Genomic DNA, 18863 nt, shown 5'->3' on the forward strand with positions numbered 1-18863 from the left:
TTCAGGGACTTTCCATTGGTGAAGGTGGTTTTATGTACCTGTATAAGTCAAAAAAGGTGGCACACCAAAATGTAGTAAAAAAACGGAATTGTGACATGTCAGCTCCTAAATCAGGAGCCTTTGTTAAGCCTTTGAGAAAGGCTAACAATCAGGAGCTGAAACAGAGCACTTTTGGAATTTAAGGGGTATTCCCATCTGGGCATTCATGTTTAATTTACTTCATATGTAAACATATTCTACAATTGGATGTTATTAATAAAATGTTCCAGCGTGAAGATAATTTCTCATAAATGTAGCCATGCTGTCCCTTAGAAACGAGATAGCATCCTCGGATACGACCACCTCACATTTTGGCACACCTTTTGTGATATATATATATATATATATATATATATACATTGTAAATATACAGTAAAACCTTTCCAAAACTAAATTTTCACCAACTTTAGTTCATTTTGGTAGAGGAAAATTTAAAATATCCAAATGCCATATGGCACCTCAAAGTGAAGATACTGTGCATCCTATTCTCTTTGCTTCCCATTAATGACTTACTGTAAATGGTATAAATTCTTAACTTTCATACACTTTCAGCACGGACTCCAGGTCTTACAGTAGATATCTTAATTTAGACTTTACCGGTGTGCATTGTTTGTTTAATTGGTTTTGTCCAATGTCTTGATACTTGATTTTCACCTAGGTATAATACATTTCATTTAAAGGGGTATTCCGGGAATCAGCATAATTCATATACAAATGGGGACTCAAAATATAAGCTAATATGTAATTAGTTGTTATTTAAAAATTAGCTCCGCTTAGTAGAAAACGCTAGTGACATAGACTGTAATGAAGAATTAAAATGCTACCGGCCCTTTAATCAGTCGCCGGTCACATGTCCACATCACATGTCCTGTACCTGCCTGGGCAGGTCATGTGATCACCACTATGTTTGGCTGTAGTCAGTTGGTTGCAGTGCAGCCAGTATGGGCGATGTCGTGGTGATGGCAGTTACACATTATTACTATGGTAACAGAGCAAGAAAGTCTGTTATATCATCAGAGCATAAGTGGTAGGAGGAGTTCCTGAGAACTAAAGGATCATGGAACTTGTAGTTTCCAGCTACGGCCATCTTAGTGATAACTCCACCTACTTTAGAGAGGCCATAAACTTTGTAAATCATAAAATCTAATTATTTAAGCTCCATTTTGTGACTAATGACATTGAGTATTGCTGTATTCATTTATTTATATCATCAAGGGTTTTTGTGTCAGACATTCATATTCCCGGAATACCCCTTTAACTGATTTCACCAATCTTATACCTATACTTGTCATGCTCAATCCTTTATTGCTTGAGACAAAGGGGCTCATTTACTAAGGGTCGTGCACCTCACTTTTGTCGGACTGTGCACCTTTTTCGGGGATTACACGATTACACTGATTCGGACTGAGCACAGGATTTAACTTTCAAATTGTGTCGCAAGCCCAAGCACTTGGAAGCCCCACTAAAAAGATGAACTGGGAAGTGACACATTCATGATATCGGGCGCACGATCTTAGTGAATCGGTGAACTCTAGCGGCAATGTAAGTAAATGTGCCAAAAAGAGTCTTCCATGATGATTCTTAGAGGTGTTTGCATCTGTTAGAGCCCTGCAAAGAACCTTAACATTTCTACATGACTTGCATGTTTTTATGTTGAAACTTAAAGGGGAATTCCAGGAATCAGCATAATTCATATACAAGTGGGCACTCAAAATATAAGATAATGTGTAATTAGTTGTTATTTAAAATTTTGCTCCCCTTAGTAGAAAATGCTGATGACATAGACTGTAATGAAGAATTAAAATGCTACTGGCCCTTTAATCAGTCCGTTAATTTCCTCCGTGCGGTCCGTTGCAGGACAGAAGATGACTGCTGGTCACATGTCCACATCACATGTCCTGTACCTGCCTGGGCAGGTCATGTGATCACCACTACGCTTGGCTGTAGTCGGTTGGTTGCAGTGCATCCAGTATGACCAGTGTTGTGGTGATGGCAGTTACACAGCATTACTATGGTAACATAGGAGGACAGTCTGTGAGATCATCACTGGGAGCAGAGAATAAGAGGGAGGAGGAGTTACTGAGAACTAAAGGATCATGGAACTTGTAGTTTCTAGTGGCGGCCATCTTAGTGATAACTCCACCTACTTTAGAGAGGCCATACATTTTGTAAATCATAAAATCAAATTATTTAAGCTCCTTTTTGTGACTAATGACATTGAGTATTGTTGTATTCATTTATTTATATCATCATGGGTTTTTGTGTCAGACGTCCATATTCCCGGAATACCCCTTTAATAAAAACTGTTTTAAACAAAAGGGGTCAGGGCGGCCATTGGTGAGGGACCGGGCCATGGCAAGGCCAAATAGTTCTACTTATAAATAGTAATAAACCCATTGTTTAGGAAAAACTGTCCTATTAAATTAGATTGAATATTAATATTGTGCTACTTATCATAGCTTACTAATTAATTATAAAGATGGGAGACAAGGGGGGATATCTATGATAATACATGGGGCACTAATGCGCCAGTATAATTTTCATGCACGGGGCCCTATGCTATCTGTTTTTGCCACAGCCACTTACTATGCTCATTGATATATTAGAATAGTTCAATATTATATTATTCTATAACCCCATTTAATAATGTTTAATGATAATGTTTGACTTCACGTCTTGGATAGCTGAAACATGACTATCAACAGTGACTTTAAGGACTGAAACAGTTTTATTTTATTTAGATCAACCTTTAACAACTCTTATCTGGTTTCAGATAGAGAGATGGATTGTGTGTACAAGATTAGGGCCAGCAATAAAAGCAGAACTTCATGCTGGGTTTCTGTGTTCAGTATTTATCAGTTTAATAGCAGCAGTATCACAGCTATTAACACTGACATCTGAGATTCCACAGGGGTTGTCATTCACACTCTGGAGCTCTGGGTTGCTGGCTTTTCCCTGTGTATCTCACTCAGTAATCTTATGTTTTTTTCCATTGGTAATGATTTTTAGTGTCCAGAAAATTTAGAGCTCAAGCCAAGGATAACTTAAATATCAGAAAACTACATAAAGAAAACTCCATATGTACCCTGTTTCCCCTAAAATAAGACAGTAGGGCTCATTTACTAAGGGCCCCATGGACCACATTTTCATCGGACATCCCAACGATTTCCGTTTTGCGTCGCTTAGACAGGGATTTAAAAGGGGCGCACGCGATCGGATTTTGGCGGAAACGCACCATCTTTCATGCGACACAAATTGGGGGGCAGGCCATTGGACAATCCGACAGATTCGGACAATCCGCGGGATTTAACTTCAAAATTGTACTTACTTGCACCGGGAGGAAGATGGTGAACTCCGGTGGACCTGAGTGGGGGAGCGACACATGCAGGATATCCGGCGCACAATCTTAGTGAATCACGCCAGATTGCCTGATCGGCGGACACTCTGGACCTTGTGAACTCAAGCAGCCGGGTAAGTAAATATGCCCCAGTGTCTTAAATAAATTTTTGCTCCTAAGGACACGCTAGGTCTTATGTTAAGGGTATGTCTTATTTTTTGATGTACAAGAATTCTAATTTATTGTTGAACTATGAAATCGATATTTATTAACAAACGTTAGTCATGTCATCAGAAACATCTGCATAACCAGCCAAACTCCATCATGAATTCCATCATGAATTTCTTGTGACTCTATTTCCATGTACAACAATCTATGGTACCGTACATTTACCATCCCAATATTTAACACTGTTGTATCATAATCTTCCGGAACCTCATCATAATTCTCCAAAACCTGAATTTCATGCTGAATTTCTTGTGAATCCATTTCTTCTAGAATCATTGGCCCCATTGGTCTCAAGCAACAACACTTTCCTTAAATGAGCCCTTCTTGTCCCAGTAGCTGCTGGTAGCATTTGCAACGCAACTGTCAGTGATTTCATTCCATGAATTCTGCACCCATGTCACAACCTCTTGCAGTATCTAAATGATCTTTTAATGCTAATGTATAGCGTGCCTAATTACAGGTCTTATTTTCAGGGTAGGCCTTATATTTCTAAGCATGAAACTATGTCTTATTTTTTGGGGGGTCTTATTTTTGGGAAACATGGAATTGTTATCAGTTGCAGCAATGAGAAAGCGACAGAAACATAATTATAGCAAAAAAGTCTCAGTGATGGCTGCAAATAACTAAACATAGTTGATGGCCACACATTTCCTTTCAATATTTTTATTTTATTTCTGTGTTTTAAGCTCATTAGTTTGAATCTAAGATTTTTATGTATTTTGCCATAGCAAGGAAGTGGCTACTGATAGGTTAGAAACATGAACACACCCACCTAACACTTTATCCCTTCAGCTAACTAAGCAAATGCTGGGTGGGAAGGGGTCTCTAGGTACCAAAGCCAAAAGCCAGTAGTAAATGCAGATGCACACAATTGTGAAAATTGGCCCATGTGCTGGGCCATCCTTTTCTTGTATGGATGGTGCATGGCTGCGCTAAATGCAATATCTTTTAATGGAACGGTGCTTACAGATATATTTTATCGAAGTGTGCTGCCAGTGGGCAATTCAATAATTAGAGCATGTCCTAGTCAAATCCTTTTCTTACAGATCACTCATAGACTATAAAAAGCTGTACAGCAGGAAACACAGCACCTATGTACCAATGTCATTCAGCATAAGCATGCAATCCTCATTTTTGAATATGGTTGTATGGGGCATATTTATCATATGCTGGCTCTCTTGTGCCAGCGTATGACAGCCCCACCTCTGCATATACGCAGCGGGATACATCAAGAGGCTTCCACCTCTTGATGTATCAGGGCAGGAGGCTGCAAAGCGTTTATCCTATGCCAGGCAGGACTTGGTGTAGAAAAAAACGCAGCCGGCGACTTTTCTCATATGAAAAATCGCCGAGGGCAGCAAGTGCGCAGTAACACCCCGCGCTGGCCCACCTTCACGCCTTAATGTCGTGAAGGTGGCGGATTTCTGGGAAATTATCGCAAGTGCTAACAATAAGCTAGCAATTGCGTTTATTTTAGGGCCTCTGCATCACGTCAGGTCCTGATAAATATGCCCCTATGTCAACATGTGTTTTAAGGCATGTATTAAAATCAGCAAAAGTTTTTTAGACACTTGTGAATTATATTTTGTCAGTTTTTAAAATTAAGAAATGTATATTTCGTTAAAATCTTACGTTCTTAAAGGGGTATTCCAATTTCTGCTAAATAATTGTATTGTTTGAATGAATAGTTCTACAATTTTCCAATACACTTTCTGTATCAATTCCTCATGGTGTAGATCTCTGCTTGCTGCCCTTCTATAGAAATCTTCATTGTTTATATGCAGTGGACAGAAATCTGACCATGGTCACACAATTGCACAGTTTATTGTAACACACAGCTCTGATTATTCTCTGTGGTACTAATGAGCCATGTGCCTGTGTGACAAGGATCAGATTTCTGTCCACTAGGGGTAAACATAGAAGTTTTCTATAGAATGACAGCAAGCAGAGATCTAGAAAACAGTGAATAATTGGTACAGAAAATATATTGGAAAATTGCATAACTTTTTATTACACAAACAATAATATTAATTTACGGAAATAAGAATACCCCTTTTATATGTTACCAAATGGCATCTTTGAGCCTCTGAGTAAATCACTAAAACCATGATGCACACCACCTCTGCACCAGAAATAATTTGAGACAAATCATACTTGTGTAAATATTACATTACCTGTGCTTGTACTGATATTTTCAGTTCCAACAGTTTGACCAATCAAATGGTATTGATTTAAACGAGAGCCGTCTTCTGCCACCACCACAGATTTGTGGGTCACGTTGGTCCATTCATACCTCAATTCAGAATTAGGGTATGCATCTTTAAAAAAAAGAATATTGATGAAAAAATATTTATGCTTACAAGAAAATAAAAAATAGCTGCATACATTTTTCAAGGTCCAATAATAACAACATTGTTATTATTGTATTATACATAATAGGAAACCACATGCCAAGCAGGTATTATACGGATACAGAAAAATTATATAAAATACCTTCATGGTACATCTAAGAAAAAGAATGATTTTTGCTATGCTTTATTCATCCCTGATTGCCATAACATTATTATTCCAGTGTTCCTATAGTAATTCAAATAATATGGTATCTTTCCCCCGCTAAGTCTAGTATTATTATATGTTCTTTGTATAACTACATTCCTCATCTTCATCAAGGATCATCACATTCTAGCTGTCAGGACAGTGCTGAGTACAAGGCCACATGACAGTAAGCATTGTTATAGGGGTCAAGAGCAGAGGATTAGCAGAAAGGAATAAGCAAGTGAATAACATTTCTTATATCTTTGATGTGGAGCAAAGAAGCTGCAATTACAAGACTGGAAGCAGAAAAGTCCACATCGTCCATTTAGGCTGCGCTTTATCTTTAATATGTTTATTTATGCATTATTACAATTTCAGCTCTATAATTTCAGTAAAATATTTGATATTGATGTTAGAAACATTTTCATGAATGCATAATGTTAACTGTAAAGGATAAAGGGATATATGAATAGAGTACTACTCTGTAACATGAAATAGTGACCCTCTAAAGTTCTTTCTATCCGGGGACAATGTTATAATCTGATTTCTTTCACTCTTGTTAAATATCATGTTATCTGCACAACTAATCCCATTAGTTTAGTCAGCACATCTTAAAATACGACAATCAAAGTACCCTGAGCTGTTTTCAATGGCTGTTCCCCTTGAAATTGCACCTCTGCTATATTTTGTATTGATTGACCCAATTTTGACACCATTTAATGTGAGCCTAGCATAGAAGAGAAAGAGATCTAACATGCTTGCAAAGTGACAGCTACCAAATGTTGCGGTAAGCAATTAACATAATTGCCAAATCCAATCAGAGAGATTAGCTCTGTAATTAGTAGATTCTACCCAGGAAACAAGGAACGAGATGGGCAGACATTTCCCAAATGTACAAATCTTTAAAAATCTATTCTTCTGTCCAAGATGAATCACACGGAATTCTCAATAGAAATCTATACTGCAATAGTACAGATACATTCTTGATAAGCATCTGTTTAGTAAGGGTTCGCTGAGGCAGAAGAGATAATACAATTAGAAACAGCAGAAACACACTCATAATACTGTTAATGATAAAGTACCCTTCTTGTGTATAATGGAACTATATATCTATTCAGGATTACGGATGAAAAGGTTTAACGTATGCCAGCCTACATCAACAAAGATGCTTCCTTATCACATTTGAAGGTCTCATGCTTGAAGCTCTTCAAATACTCTTATAAAATGCTCTTAACTGCCACTTAAATGACTTGAATGGGATTAGATAGAAAATGCTGAAATGTGTATAAGTGTAAATCTTCAGAAAATGCTGAGCGCAGATACAAAAAATAACCCACTAATTAGATTTTTTGGAAAAAAAAATCAGTTTTTAGTACAAACATTACATACTGTAAGTAAGGACAGCATGACCCAGCTTATAGAGGACGTGTGTGGACATTTTATGGGAGAAAAAACTGAGATATGAGAGATCCATACACGTATATATATGTATATATAGAATACATTATTTGCGTAATAATATGTGTTAGTAGCAGCAGTACTGTGAAAATTAAACTTAAGTTCAGATACAACCTGGAATAAAAATCCATTTTCTCAGTCACATAAAAGTAATACAGATCCCTGGGACTGCTACCTAACACTGTATGTCATCTTCTTGAAAAATTGTAAGTCAGAATGCTATCAATTGTGGTGGAGGTGGCATAAAGGGAGTTACAGTCGGAATCAGTGTGATCCTGCCACAAATCAGCACACATGCTACAGCCAACAACCATTCAAACCTGAAAAGTCACAAGTGATACTTCAAGTCTATGCCAGGCACAGCCTGATGTAGAATTGTACGCCAGAGCAGCTGACTTGACGAAAACATCAAGAGGCCAGACCTCTAGGGGAGGGGTTTCATGTATTGTCTTTTTCCAGCCATATATACTATGATTCTATGATTGGTGACAAAATGTGCCAAATGCAAAACATTTATAAAGGGTTTATATTTTTAGACTATTGTCAAACTAGCATAAACTTAAGGTGTGCCCTTAGAAAGGGATGTGGCTTCATGTGGAAAAGGACCTATCCCAAAAATGATTCAAATGCACCAAAATTTTGCCACCGTTTTTTTTAACAAACCAACAAGAAAACAGGATGCCTCATACCCCTGCTCTTTCCCTCCACCTGTATGCCTGCTTGCCAGTGCCCTAATGGGTAACCAGCACTTTAGCTTTGGTATACTCTCCTTTAACTTTTTGCAGGTTGATGGCTTTGCATTTGCACTTTAGAACCATACTTACTATTAGAGAGTATTTATTTTATGGTATCAATCAAACAGATTTTTGTACTGACATGTTGCATGCTGGCATATATAACTGTTGATAAACTGGACCTTTTCTTGGACACACATGCTTGTTTATTCACAGCATTTGACTGTATATTGTGTGGGAGGAATATTTGTGCACCACTGAGTGCTCCTTGCAGGTGGTCATACCGTGTGGACCCACACCAGGGTCTCCAGTTGTTTTTTCATGTGTATTACATGTTTTAAATGATTTTAAATGTATGTCTTATTGCTTCTCTGTTTGGATTTAAATAAAAATTAATATTTGATTGCGATAGATAAGCATTTTTGGTGCATCCTGTTTTCTTGTTGGTTTGTTGATATTTATTAGTGTACCAGCTCAATTGTATTATTAGGTTGTGCTACCCCTTCATTGTTTAGGCCACAATTTTTTTTAACATTATTTAAGCAGAGGTGCACTAAGAAGACATGCAAGCCAAACACCTTAAAGGAGTATTCCCACTAAGACAAGTTTCTTAAATGTACTCAGGATAACTAAATAATACATTTCTAATTCACTTTTAAAAATACAGCATTTCACAGATTAAGTCCAACCTGTCTCTATCAGTCCTGGTGTACACAATTTCAGTTGCCCCTAGACACAACCCTGTAACTTCTGACTTCGGGTCGGGTGGCGGCCATCTTGGATATCTGTGAGATAGCCATCTAAAACCCTTTATAAATTTGATGCAGACAGTTTTTAGTGAAACCTATGACAGAATTCTGTATAAATCTCCCCCACTGAGTTCCTGCTGGCAGCAGCATGAGGAGAACTACAAGCTACAGACATATAAGTTCTTTATGGGGGGAGAAAGGCACAGGAGACCAAGTGTGTTGTGGAATAGCAGAGATGTAGGAGAGCTGACTGTCATTGTGTGCAATAGGCATCTAATGAGTCTCATCATCTCATCTCTGATCCGTCTCATCTCTCTCTATGTGTCAAATAGTGGTGCAATGTTCAGAAGCCAGATGAAATTGTATATAAACCTGTACCCTGACAATCTAAACACATTGTCAGGTCACAGATCTAGATGGATCATAATGTGTCTGCTTAAAGAATCCCCGCCCACACCCTGGAATCTTACACTGACCATCACTGAGCAATAGGAGCTAAAACAGCAATAAAATGAGTAAAATTGTTAAGGAAAGGGTTAAAAATTACCTTGATTGTGTTAACATCTCTAGGGGAATTAAATTTGAGAAACCCCCATTAAAGATACCTTAAACACCTCATTTATTACTAGTTAGCATTATATACTTTTATAGAGTGTTGAACTCTGACAAAACATTTATAGTTTTAATATGTGTTTTAATATGCTTGTTTCTTCTTTCTTCATCTGTGTCATAAAAATCTCACTAGAACCATTGGTGTGTAAAAATGTTGATGTCCTTATTGAGCCAGATGTCATTAAAATGGCATTTCAGGATTACCATATTTCCCTTTTATAATGCACTTTTCTCTAGAAAATGACCACTTTATTTGCAGCAACATCATAAATCACTGTTTATTACAATATGCGTAGCATCATTGTCCAAGCCTCATTGAATTGTGAAAATAATGAAACCCTTATGAGGAATTTTGAAGATTATAATTATTTTAGTTGTTTTGCTGGAACAAACTATAGATATACTGAAGGTAAGACTATACTCAATTGTATCTATGGTACAATTTTTTGTATATTCTTTAAATTAGATTTCCATCTGAGCATCGAGTGACTATATGAAAAGATTTTATACAATGTAGTTTACTCTATAGAGATGTGATTTTGTGAAGCTCTATTAAGAAATTGTCTTCGTCGACCCAAGGGTTTTGTTCCCTTTCAGAGGCTTCACCTCCATGTCACAATATTATATTAAATTGGATCCATTAGAGATTTTATTGTGTTTTAAGAAAATTATGACATTTTTTTTATAGTCAGACATCCACTGAAATGTTGTGTTCAACTGGGCAATTATTTGATAATTATTGTGCATATTTAAAGGAAACTTTATCCCAGATTTGATACTCCACCCGGTTGCATGATGTGCCGAATAGGATCTGGTGCACAAATCTGCACATGGGTAAATTCTATGTGGAGGTGGTATAGAGGCAAGGTGCACCTTAAAACTGCTGTGAAAACCAGGATAAATTTCTCCCCGTGGCATCTGTGAATGGGGGTCATTTATCTTATTTTCCCCTTCTTTTTGCGCCTGTTGTAAGTCTATTTTTGGACTCCATTTGTCGTTTTGGCTCTTTGTCAAAAGCAGGGTTTTTTTGTGCCTTATGAGGCGCAAATATTTAAAATGGCATAATTTGTTACTCAAATCATACCATTACCTTTCCTAAGCATGGTCAGCACTGGCATGTTATTGTGCAATTATTTGCGCCTATATAGTCACAAAATTATAATAAATTGGGCGCAAACATCTGTAAAGAGGCACAATGTAATGACAAATAGGGTCCAACAACACACAGCGAATTGAGGCGTGACATTCCAAAAAGTGCAAAATAGGCGCAAAACAGACATTACGCAACAAAAAGGCACAAAAACACCGACGGCAAGGGAAAAAAAGATAAATGACCCCTATATATGTTTCTTTAGTATGTTCCCATGAGTTCATATATTATAAGACAAAATATATCAATTTAATCAGAAATCAGAAATTCGAACCAAATTTTAGCATAGGTGGTTTTTAAATCATGCCCTAATGTCCTTAGCTTCTATACAATATATAGTGTATAATAAAAATATCCACTGACAATGAAATCCACTTACCATAGAAATCTTACAATGTTGATAATAAATAGTAAGAGGATGTAACTTTGATGAGTTATAGTTTAAACAGTGGCATAGATGCAAGTTATTCTTCAAGAATAGTTTGTAAGATTCACACCAGTTGTAGCAGCCTTCAGAAGTGATGCATGAACACTGCAATATGTGAACATATGCTGCTCAAGGTCACAGCTAAAATAGAAGATGTGTTTAAATTGCTGGTTATAAGTTTAGCAAACTTACACATAAGTTTTTGGTGACAAGCTTTATCCATTATTTCTTCCAATTTCAGACAATTTACTAAGATACCTCTTTGAATGGAAATAGTTCATATACATTCATTATATATGTGTCCCGCTATATAGACATAGGAGAAAACTGCATTGAAAGCTGCTCTTCCTCTTGTGGATTCAAATGATCCATGAGCAGAATTACATTAAAATGTATGATTTGCTGCAATTTACCTAGCAATATCAGACGTTTGTCGAGGGAATAAAGTAACTTTATGACAAGCTCAGTGCCTGTAGATATACATTAGGCATCATATTTAAACAGTTTGGCAAGCTGATTAACCCATAAAGAACCACCCTCTGCGTATGTTGTTAGCATTAAAGATGCAGAATGCTAAATATCCATCAACCATTTAAAGAGGACTTTTTACTACCTTAACAAAATCCATCTCTTTGGGGCACATTTATCAGTGCATGTGGGTAATTTCTATCAAACAAGCCCTAAAATAGGCGTAGGCCCATTCAGGCACAGGCTAGAAGAGCCCCTCCAATGCAGCGTGTAGCAGCTGTCCACTAGCAGTTATCAGGAAGCTAGTCCTATAATATTCGGCTGGTGCCAAGGTGCTGGGGCACCATCATCTTATATCACCATATGTTCCGCCTTCTGATGGTGGAGATAAAATAATGATTTATTTGGAACAGTAACAGGCTAGACAGAAAATGTAGGCATATCTGACACTTGTAATGGATAGATATGGAATATTGGGGGACATTAACTAAGAATGTGGGAAACTGCACTAAAAGTGCTCTGCCCGTGTATAATGCTGGGTGCGACAGATTCATTAAAAAGGTGTGCAAGAAATCATGAATCTGGCGCTTACCTGCACTGACCCAAAAGAGTTCACCAACTTTTTTGTGCTCTAACTTTAAGATAGGGTGAGAGATTTTGCATGTTAAATCCAGAGCACGGTCTGAATGAGTGCCAGAACGCCCCCTAATTTACACTACAGGGGCGCAGACACTTCTCAAATAACTGTGCAAGCAGCTTACACCTTAAAGGACATGCAAAGTCCGGCAGAAAACAGACACAAAGCCCTTAGTAAACGTGCCCCAATGACTCCTTTGAATCTGTTTTGATAGCTCTTTGATAACTGTTTAAAACAAACAAAATAAATCCCTTCCATTTTGTGTCTATAGCTATGTTTCATGCCTTTCCATGGTTTGCAACTTAGCAAGATGAGTTCACAATATGAAGTAAAGTAACACATAACTAGAGTTTGTTTTTTTCAGCCCCTGTGTTTTTTCAGCCCTTGAACGGACATATGTGTCTTTATGGTTACATATTTTAATCTTGTTATGATATCTACCATAGGCACCATAGGCACCAATCACATATATCTACCAGAAATGTATTTGTTAAAGGGATTGTGTGGAATTGTTGGGATTTAAAATAGGGAATGTTACTAATTGTCCTTCATATTGAAACAGCTTAGAGAGGACCTGTCACCTGTAAAAATGGCACTAAGTAAGCAGCTCCTAGTACTACAACAGTCCCAGCAGTGTTACACTGCTAGCTTTATCCGAAACCTCCTATAATGGTAGCAGACACTGCCACAATGTACACTAGAAATGGCGGACCTCTCTCAAAGCGGTCTGGCGTATTCATGAGTGGGCTGCCTCTTCCCCGGACCGCCCCACTCCATAAGCTTGCGATGACTGCCAAGTGTCATGCGTCAGTCCCCGCCCTAATCCCGCCCCACTCTCAAAGCGGTCAGGCTTTTCAAGTGTACATCACACCACTGTCTGCTAGCATTATCGGAGGGCTCCGATAATGCTATCAGTGTAACACTTCTGCTTCTATTATAGCACTAGGAAATGCTTAATTTAGTAAGCAGCTCCTAGTGCCGTTTTCACAGATGGCAGGTCTGGAAGGGAAAAAATTGCAATACACCATAAAAATAATGCATGTCAACATGTAAGGATCTGGGGTGATTGAAAGAGGCAAAAGTATGACTGCTAGATGACAAGGTGTAAGTATCCTCAAAAATGTAGGGCCCTGAAGGTTATTCACAGTATGCAGTCTTTAGTAACTCTAAAGGTGGTTCAAGATAAAACATTTGGGAACCTAGTGGGATATAAAGGCTTCACTGATGCATGTCCAAAACAAAAAGTAGTCCCCTGCCATAGCGAAAATTACTAAACAAAAGTGATGCTGAATAACTTTAATGTGGAGACCATGCTTTGAAAGGTCAGAGCTGTCATGATGTCTAGACACAATGGGAATTTTTGAATGTAAATTTATTTTTGATTTAAGCTTTTGAAATGTTAAAAATAACAACATGTCTCAGATCTTTCTCAATCACTTCTATTTTTATCATGCCTCTGGAAGTGTCTGTATAAATGGCTGTTTGATTTGGTCATTTCACTTTTAGTTGTATTTCCCAATTTTTATAAAATCACATATGGCAGGAAGGGATTATGTACAGCATTATGTAATGTAGTATTCATGTGAATTATTATTCAGTCACACTCCGGGTTTATCAGATTGGGAAATGCTAAAGTGTACAGATTGCTTACAATCATGCAGTAACATCAAAGCTGGATTATTGAAGCATTGAAATGATCATGTTACAGAATGGTGTAAGCTTAAAAGCTAGTCTGCTCAGGGCTATTTCACCCTGGCTAGATGTGTTCTAAAACCCAATGAGATGTCACCCCCGCAGAGTATATTTTATATTAAAACCATTGGTGTGAAACAGTTTGTTGGGGCAGAGATACTTTAGGTTATGTACAGCATGTCTCTCAATTTGCTGTCATAGTTCTTGACATTGTGCTTAAAATAACCTTCTGTAGTTAGGATGACAGACAACTTCTATCTAAAATACGAGGGCATTTAAAGATTTAAAGGATGGATGTTATGGAGACCAAAGAGTCTCAACAATCCTATCTTTCATTCATAAGCATTAACATATTAAATTTGTTAATACAAATGGATGAACCAATACAAATGGTTGGAATTGTGTAATTAAACAACACAAATTCACTACCATTATTTTGAGTACAGTAATAGTTTATAAATTAGTCTGCAACATTTGAGAAAACTGTTTCAATATCTTTTAACATCCAAAAACATTTTTATTCATTAACCTTTTACTGATTTAAAATCCAAAAATACAAATTCAATAGTTTACACTATTTTTTTTATTGATGATTGATTATGGTATATGATTTCTCATGTATCATGAACTATGATGAACCATGATGTCCTGTGAGTCATGTGTAAACATTGGCCAAAAGTTTTTCTGATTTCCTAGTTTACATCATTTACACAAGCAAATTAATACCCTAGAATTTAGGTTTGGGTTTTAAATGGTGTCAATGATCCTTTGCATAAAGCTTAGGAGACAAAATGTGTAAATAGTCAGTTTCCAAGGTTAGATTTCACCACCAGAGTATCATCCTCCAGTGGGCCAAGGCTTTGACTTATTTATGGGCCACAAGAGTGAATGAGTAAACAGCAATAAACTTAACAATGATCTCTACTACTTATAGTTTATATGAGAAATCAGCTATTATACCTAAATGATAATACACAAACACATATACAGTAAACAAGATTTGGGGTAATTAAAGGTGGGTTTATACATGTTGTAGTACCAATGAATCCTATTCAAACACTACAAGTTTCCACAGTATCTGAACCTATGTTTTTTTTTTCTTTTCATATTAATACTTCTCAATACTTTTGTATTATGTCTGTTTGATTCTGCTGCTGTTTGAGGATTATAGACAGAGTGTTAGATACAAGGGTTGAGCAGAATCAAACCTGCAATGTTAGAGTCTCCGATCCCGGAAGTTTGAGCTCAGATTTGACGTTTTGGCTGCTCAGCAGCCCACGAACCAGCTTTTCCCCTTGATTTAATGTTGTTTGAAGAGGGCTCATGGGCTTCAAACATGCACCTGTAACCCCTTTGATCAACGCTAGCTGCCATTTTCCATAGGATCCTTGCTCCCAAATGATGATATGGGGAGCATGGACCCAAGCTAAAATGATGGCATGCATGCCCCAATTCTGCTGGAGGCTGGTCACAGATGTTACCAGTGGGTTTGTACACTCGATCCAAACTCAATGGGGGACATGTATCTTTATTTGTTTAACACATGCATTTTCAAACACATCACAACATTTGAGAAATGCAGATTTGCCTAATTACTTTGCTATCAACAGGGTGTTTACAAAACACTTTGTTAACATATACGTGTATGAACACTATGTTAACATGGGTGTTAACATCATGTTAACATATGCATTTTGTAAATGCAATGCTGACAGCATATAACCCCCTCACATGGCTTGTGTACACTCCTGTATATAACCCCTCACGTGGCTTGTGTTCTCTCCTGTATATAACCCCCTCACATGGCTTGTTTCCTCTCCTGCATATAACCCCCTCACATGACTTGTGTACACTCCTGTATATAACCCTCTTACATGGTTTGTGTCCATGTGAATTTGAGAAATTTGCAACAAAAAGTCTAAAAAGAAGCCAAAAGTTGCACCTGCCAGAATAGGGAAAACTAAACATGTATCGCAAGAAAAAAAAGACATGATCATAAATAAGGCGCAATAAACACCTTCCAAAAGTCCCAATAATACACCAAAGGAAAAAAAAAACTAATATATATGTCCCCCTTTGTTCTGCTGAATTAAGAAACCCAAATGGATCCGCTCATCCCTATTAGTTACTCCTTTCCTGTACAAATTGAAAACAAAGCAGTATAGAGGAGCACCGTGACTGAAGGCTTGGTGGGTGCAGGTCTTCGTAGGGGTTCTGACAAAAACCTCGCTCAACTAATGGCACACGAAGAAGCAGAACTCAAAGATAAAGAAAAACGGGTTTTATTCCACCATCAAATAGCAACGTTTCACTTTTTCCATAAAGGCATTATCAAGCATATCATGTGACTAGTCAGCTGACTTATACAGTGAGAGGTGATTAGCAACATGTGAACATCATTGTGACATCATAGATACATAAAAACCATCGAAATGTTTATATCTCATAATATCAGTGTAGTGTATATGAAAAACATCATAATAGGAATGTTACATCTTGATATAAAAGCGTGCTCCAAAACTTAAATCCATAACAGAGATAGTGTGGCACGTGTTGCCATGGTTCCCTGTAAACATAACTCCGTGACGTCCAGTCGGGGGGACACCCCAATCGTGAGTGTCCAATCAAAAAGGAATGTATATAGAGAAGTACACAAAGCGTGCAGACACTAGCGGTTACCTTTGATCTCTGAGGCAGCAGGGAATCACTACACATACTCTCCTGTAGTGGACGCCAGTATGTGTAGCGATTCTCCGCTGCCTCAGAGATCGGAGGTAACCACTAGTGTCTGCATGCTTTGTGTACTTCTCTATATACATTCCTTTTATGTATCACTATCCAGATGGGACTTTTTGATTTGACACTCACGATCGGGGTGTCCCCCCGACTGGACGTCACGGAGTTATGTTTACAGGGAACCATGGCAACACGTGCCACACTATCTCTGTTATGGATTTAAGCTTTGGAGCACGCTTTTATATCAAGATGTAACATTCCTATTATGATGTTTGTGATATACACTTACACTGATATAATGAGATATAGACATTTCAATGTTTTGTATGTACCTATGATGTCACAATGATGTTCACATGTTGCTAATCACCTCTCACTATATAAGTCAGCTGACTAGTCACATGATATGCTTGATAATGCCTTTATGGAAAAGGTGAAAGGTTGCTATTTGATGGTGGAATAAAACCTGTTTTTCTTTATCTTGGAGTGCTGCTTCATCGTGTGCCATTCCTTTCCTGTACATGTATAGTCAATGGCAGGGTTTGTCTCCACCCTTCAACAGCTTTGTCAATAGCATTTGAAGGCTGATTCCCATTATTTGTGCAAGCGCGGATTGCAGTTGTTAATGGTGGATTTGTATTCAGGTACTTTTGTTCAAGGTTTGGCCTGAACTCTATAAATCCAAATGGGTCTGGAGATTCCTATTAGATACTCCTTCCCTTTACATGTGTAGTGAATGCCACATGATTTTAGAAGGGATTGAGCATGTGGGATGAAGCCTGCAGTGGGGCAGACTGCTAAAATTGCAGAATACAAATGGTATAATGACCAGAGATAACATTATGTTTGTTGCACTGTACTAATGATTTTATGCACAATAGGTGAGGTAGAAAAACTGTGAAAACGAATACATATTTGTGGATAGATTTTCCCATGGTATTGTCTAGCCTTGGTGAATCTGGGAATAGAATGAAACAGTGATTCAAATAACTTTCTGATATACTGAGTGCCAACTATTAATAGAAAGAGAAGTAAAAAGTGTTAGAGCTAAGCTTTTAGGTAACATGTCTGGCAGTCAAAGTATAGAAATACCGCTGTGTGTTCCTAATGGCAACCAACATATTTCTGAAAATAACTTTAGACTTAAATAGAAACTTACAGTAGATATGAAATAGCTAATAATCAATCTGAAAAGCTTGTGCTTACACAGTGTTTTGATACTGTGCAGTTTTATGTGCCCCTAATGGAATCTGCTGTGTACCATAAAATAAAATAAAAGCTGATAAAAGATATCATTTAACATTTTTGTACGATCAATAGCATGCTTTTATCATAACCATACCGTGTCTTGATGTGGGGGTAGCAACAAAGTACAGACATAGCAAAAATAACAGTGAAAAATCAGCACATCTTTTGTGTTTTATAAATGAGACCCTACAAATGTGTTCTGTACAATAAGTGCCTGCCCCCGTCTTTGAACCATTCAACAATAAATTCCATGACTGGCATAACATATATAACAGAAGGAGGCATAAGAAGTTTTTCTTGAAGTATTTGTATCTACAGCAATCATATTGATTACAGTTTATATACATCCATCAATATCGATGAAGATAGTTTAAAAAGTTATGTTGGGAATATGTTTCTTCTGGAATAGACAGGTTTGGTTTCAATCCCAAGTCATGTATGAGGCTTCTTGTAGGTCATGCTTGGTGTCAAGGGGGCTGCCTTTCAAGGTAGTAAAAAGAGGCATTGTTTTCCTTGCCTTATCATGGAAAACATATTTGCATAGTTCTTAAAATACTGTATGGTATGGCCAAAATATGATTTGTAACTAGCACTGATATTCAATGCTTTTGACATGTGATATCTATATCTTATACTCTTACAGAGAGTATTATGTGGTCTGTTTGCTTATGGTCCAGTTCCATCATTACTACTGGCGGCATTGTATTTTTCATTGTAGGATCTTTAATCTTCAATCAATTTAGTAATAGATACCTCCTAGTTATAATAAAGCTAAGATATATAAGTTAACCATCAACAAATGCAAGTATAGAT

At 37.4% G+C, this 18863-nt stretch overlaps 2 protein-coding genes across 3 annotated transcripts in view; one reads left to right on the forward strand and one right to left on the reverse strand.

Moving 5' to 3' along the window:
• GABRA5 (gamma-aminobutyric acid type A receptor subunit alpha5) overlaps window positions 1-18863 on the reverse strand; it is a 122890-nt gene that overhangs the window by 42047 nt on the left and 61980 nt on the right. For both annotated transcript variants that reach the window (XM_072135696.1, XM_072135695.1), the window contains exon 7: window positions 5779-5922. In XM_072135696.1, the coding sequence (XP_071991797.1) occupies window positions 5779-5922 (144 nt within the window). The remainder of the gene's footprint in view (window positions 1-5778; window positions 5923-18863) is intronic.
• The window catches only part of GABRB3 (gamma-aminobutyric acid type A receptor subunit beta3), a 210762-nt gene that overhangs the window by 4097 nt on the left and 187802 nt on the right, over window positions 1-18863 (forward strand). The window lies entirely within an intron of this gene.

Source organism: Engystomops pustulosus, chromosome 2 (assembly GCF_040894005.1).
Source record: "Engystomops pustulosus chromosome 2, aEngPut4.maternal, whole genome shotgun sequence".
NCBI lineage: Eukaryota > Metazoa > Chordata > Amphibia > Anura > Leptodactylidae > Engystomops > Engystomops pustulosus.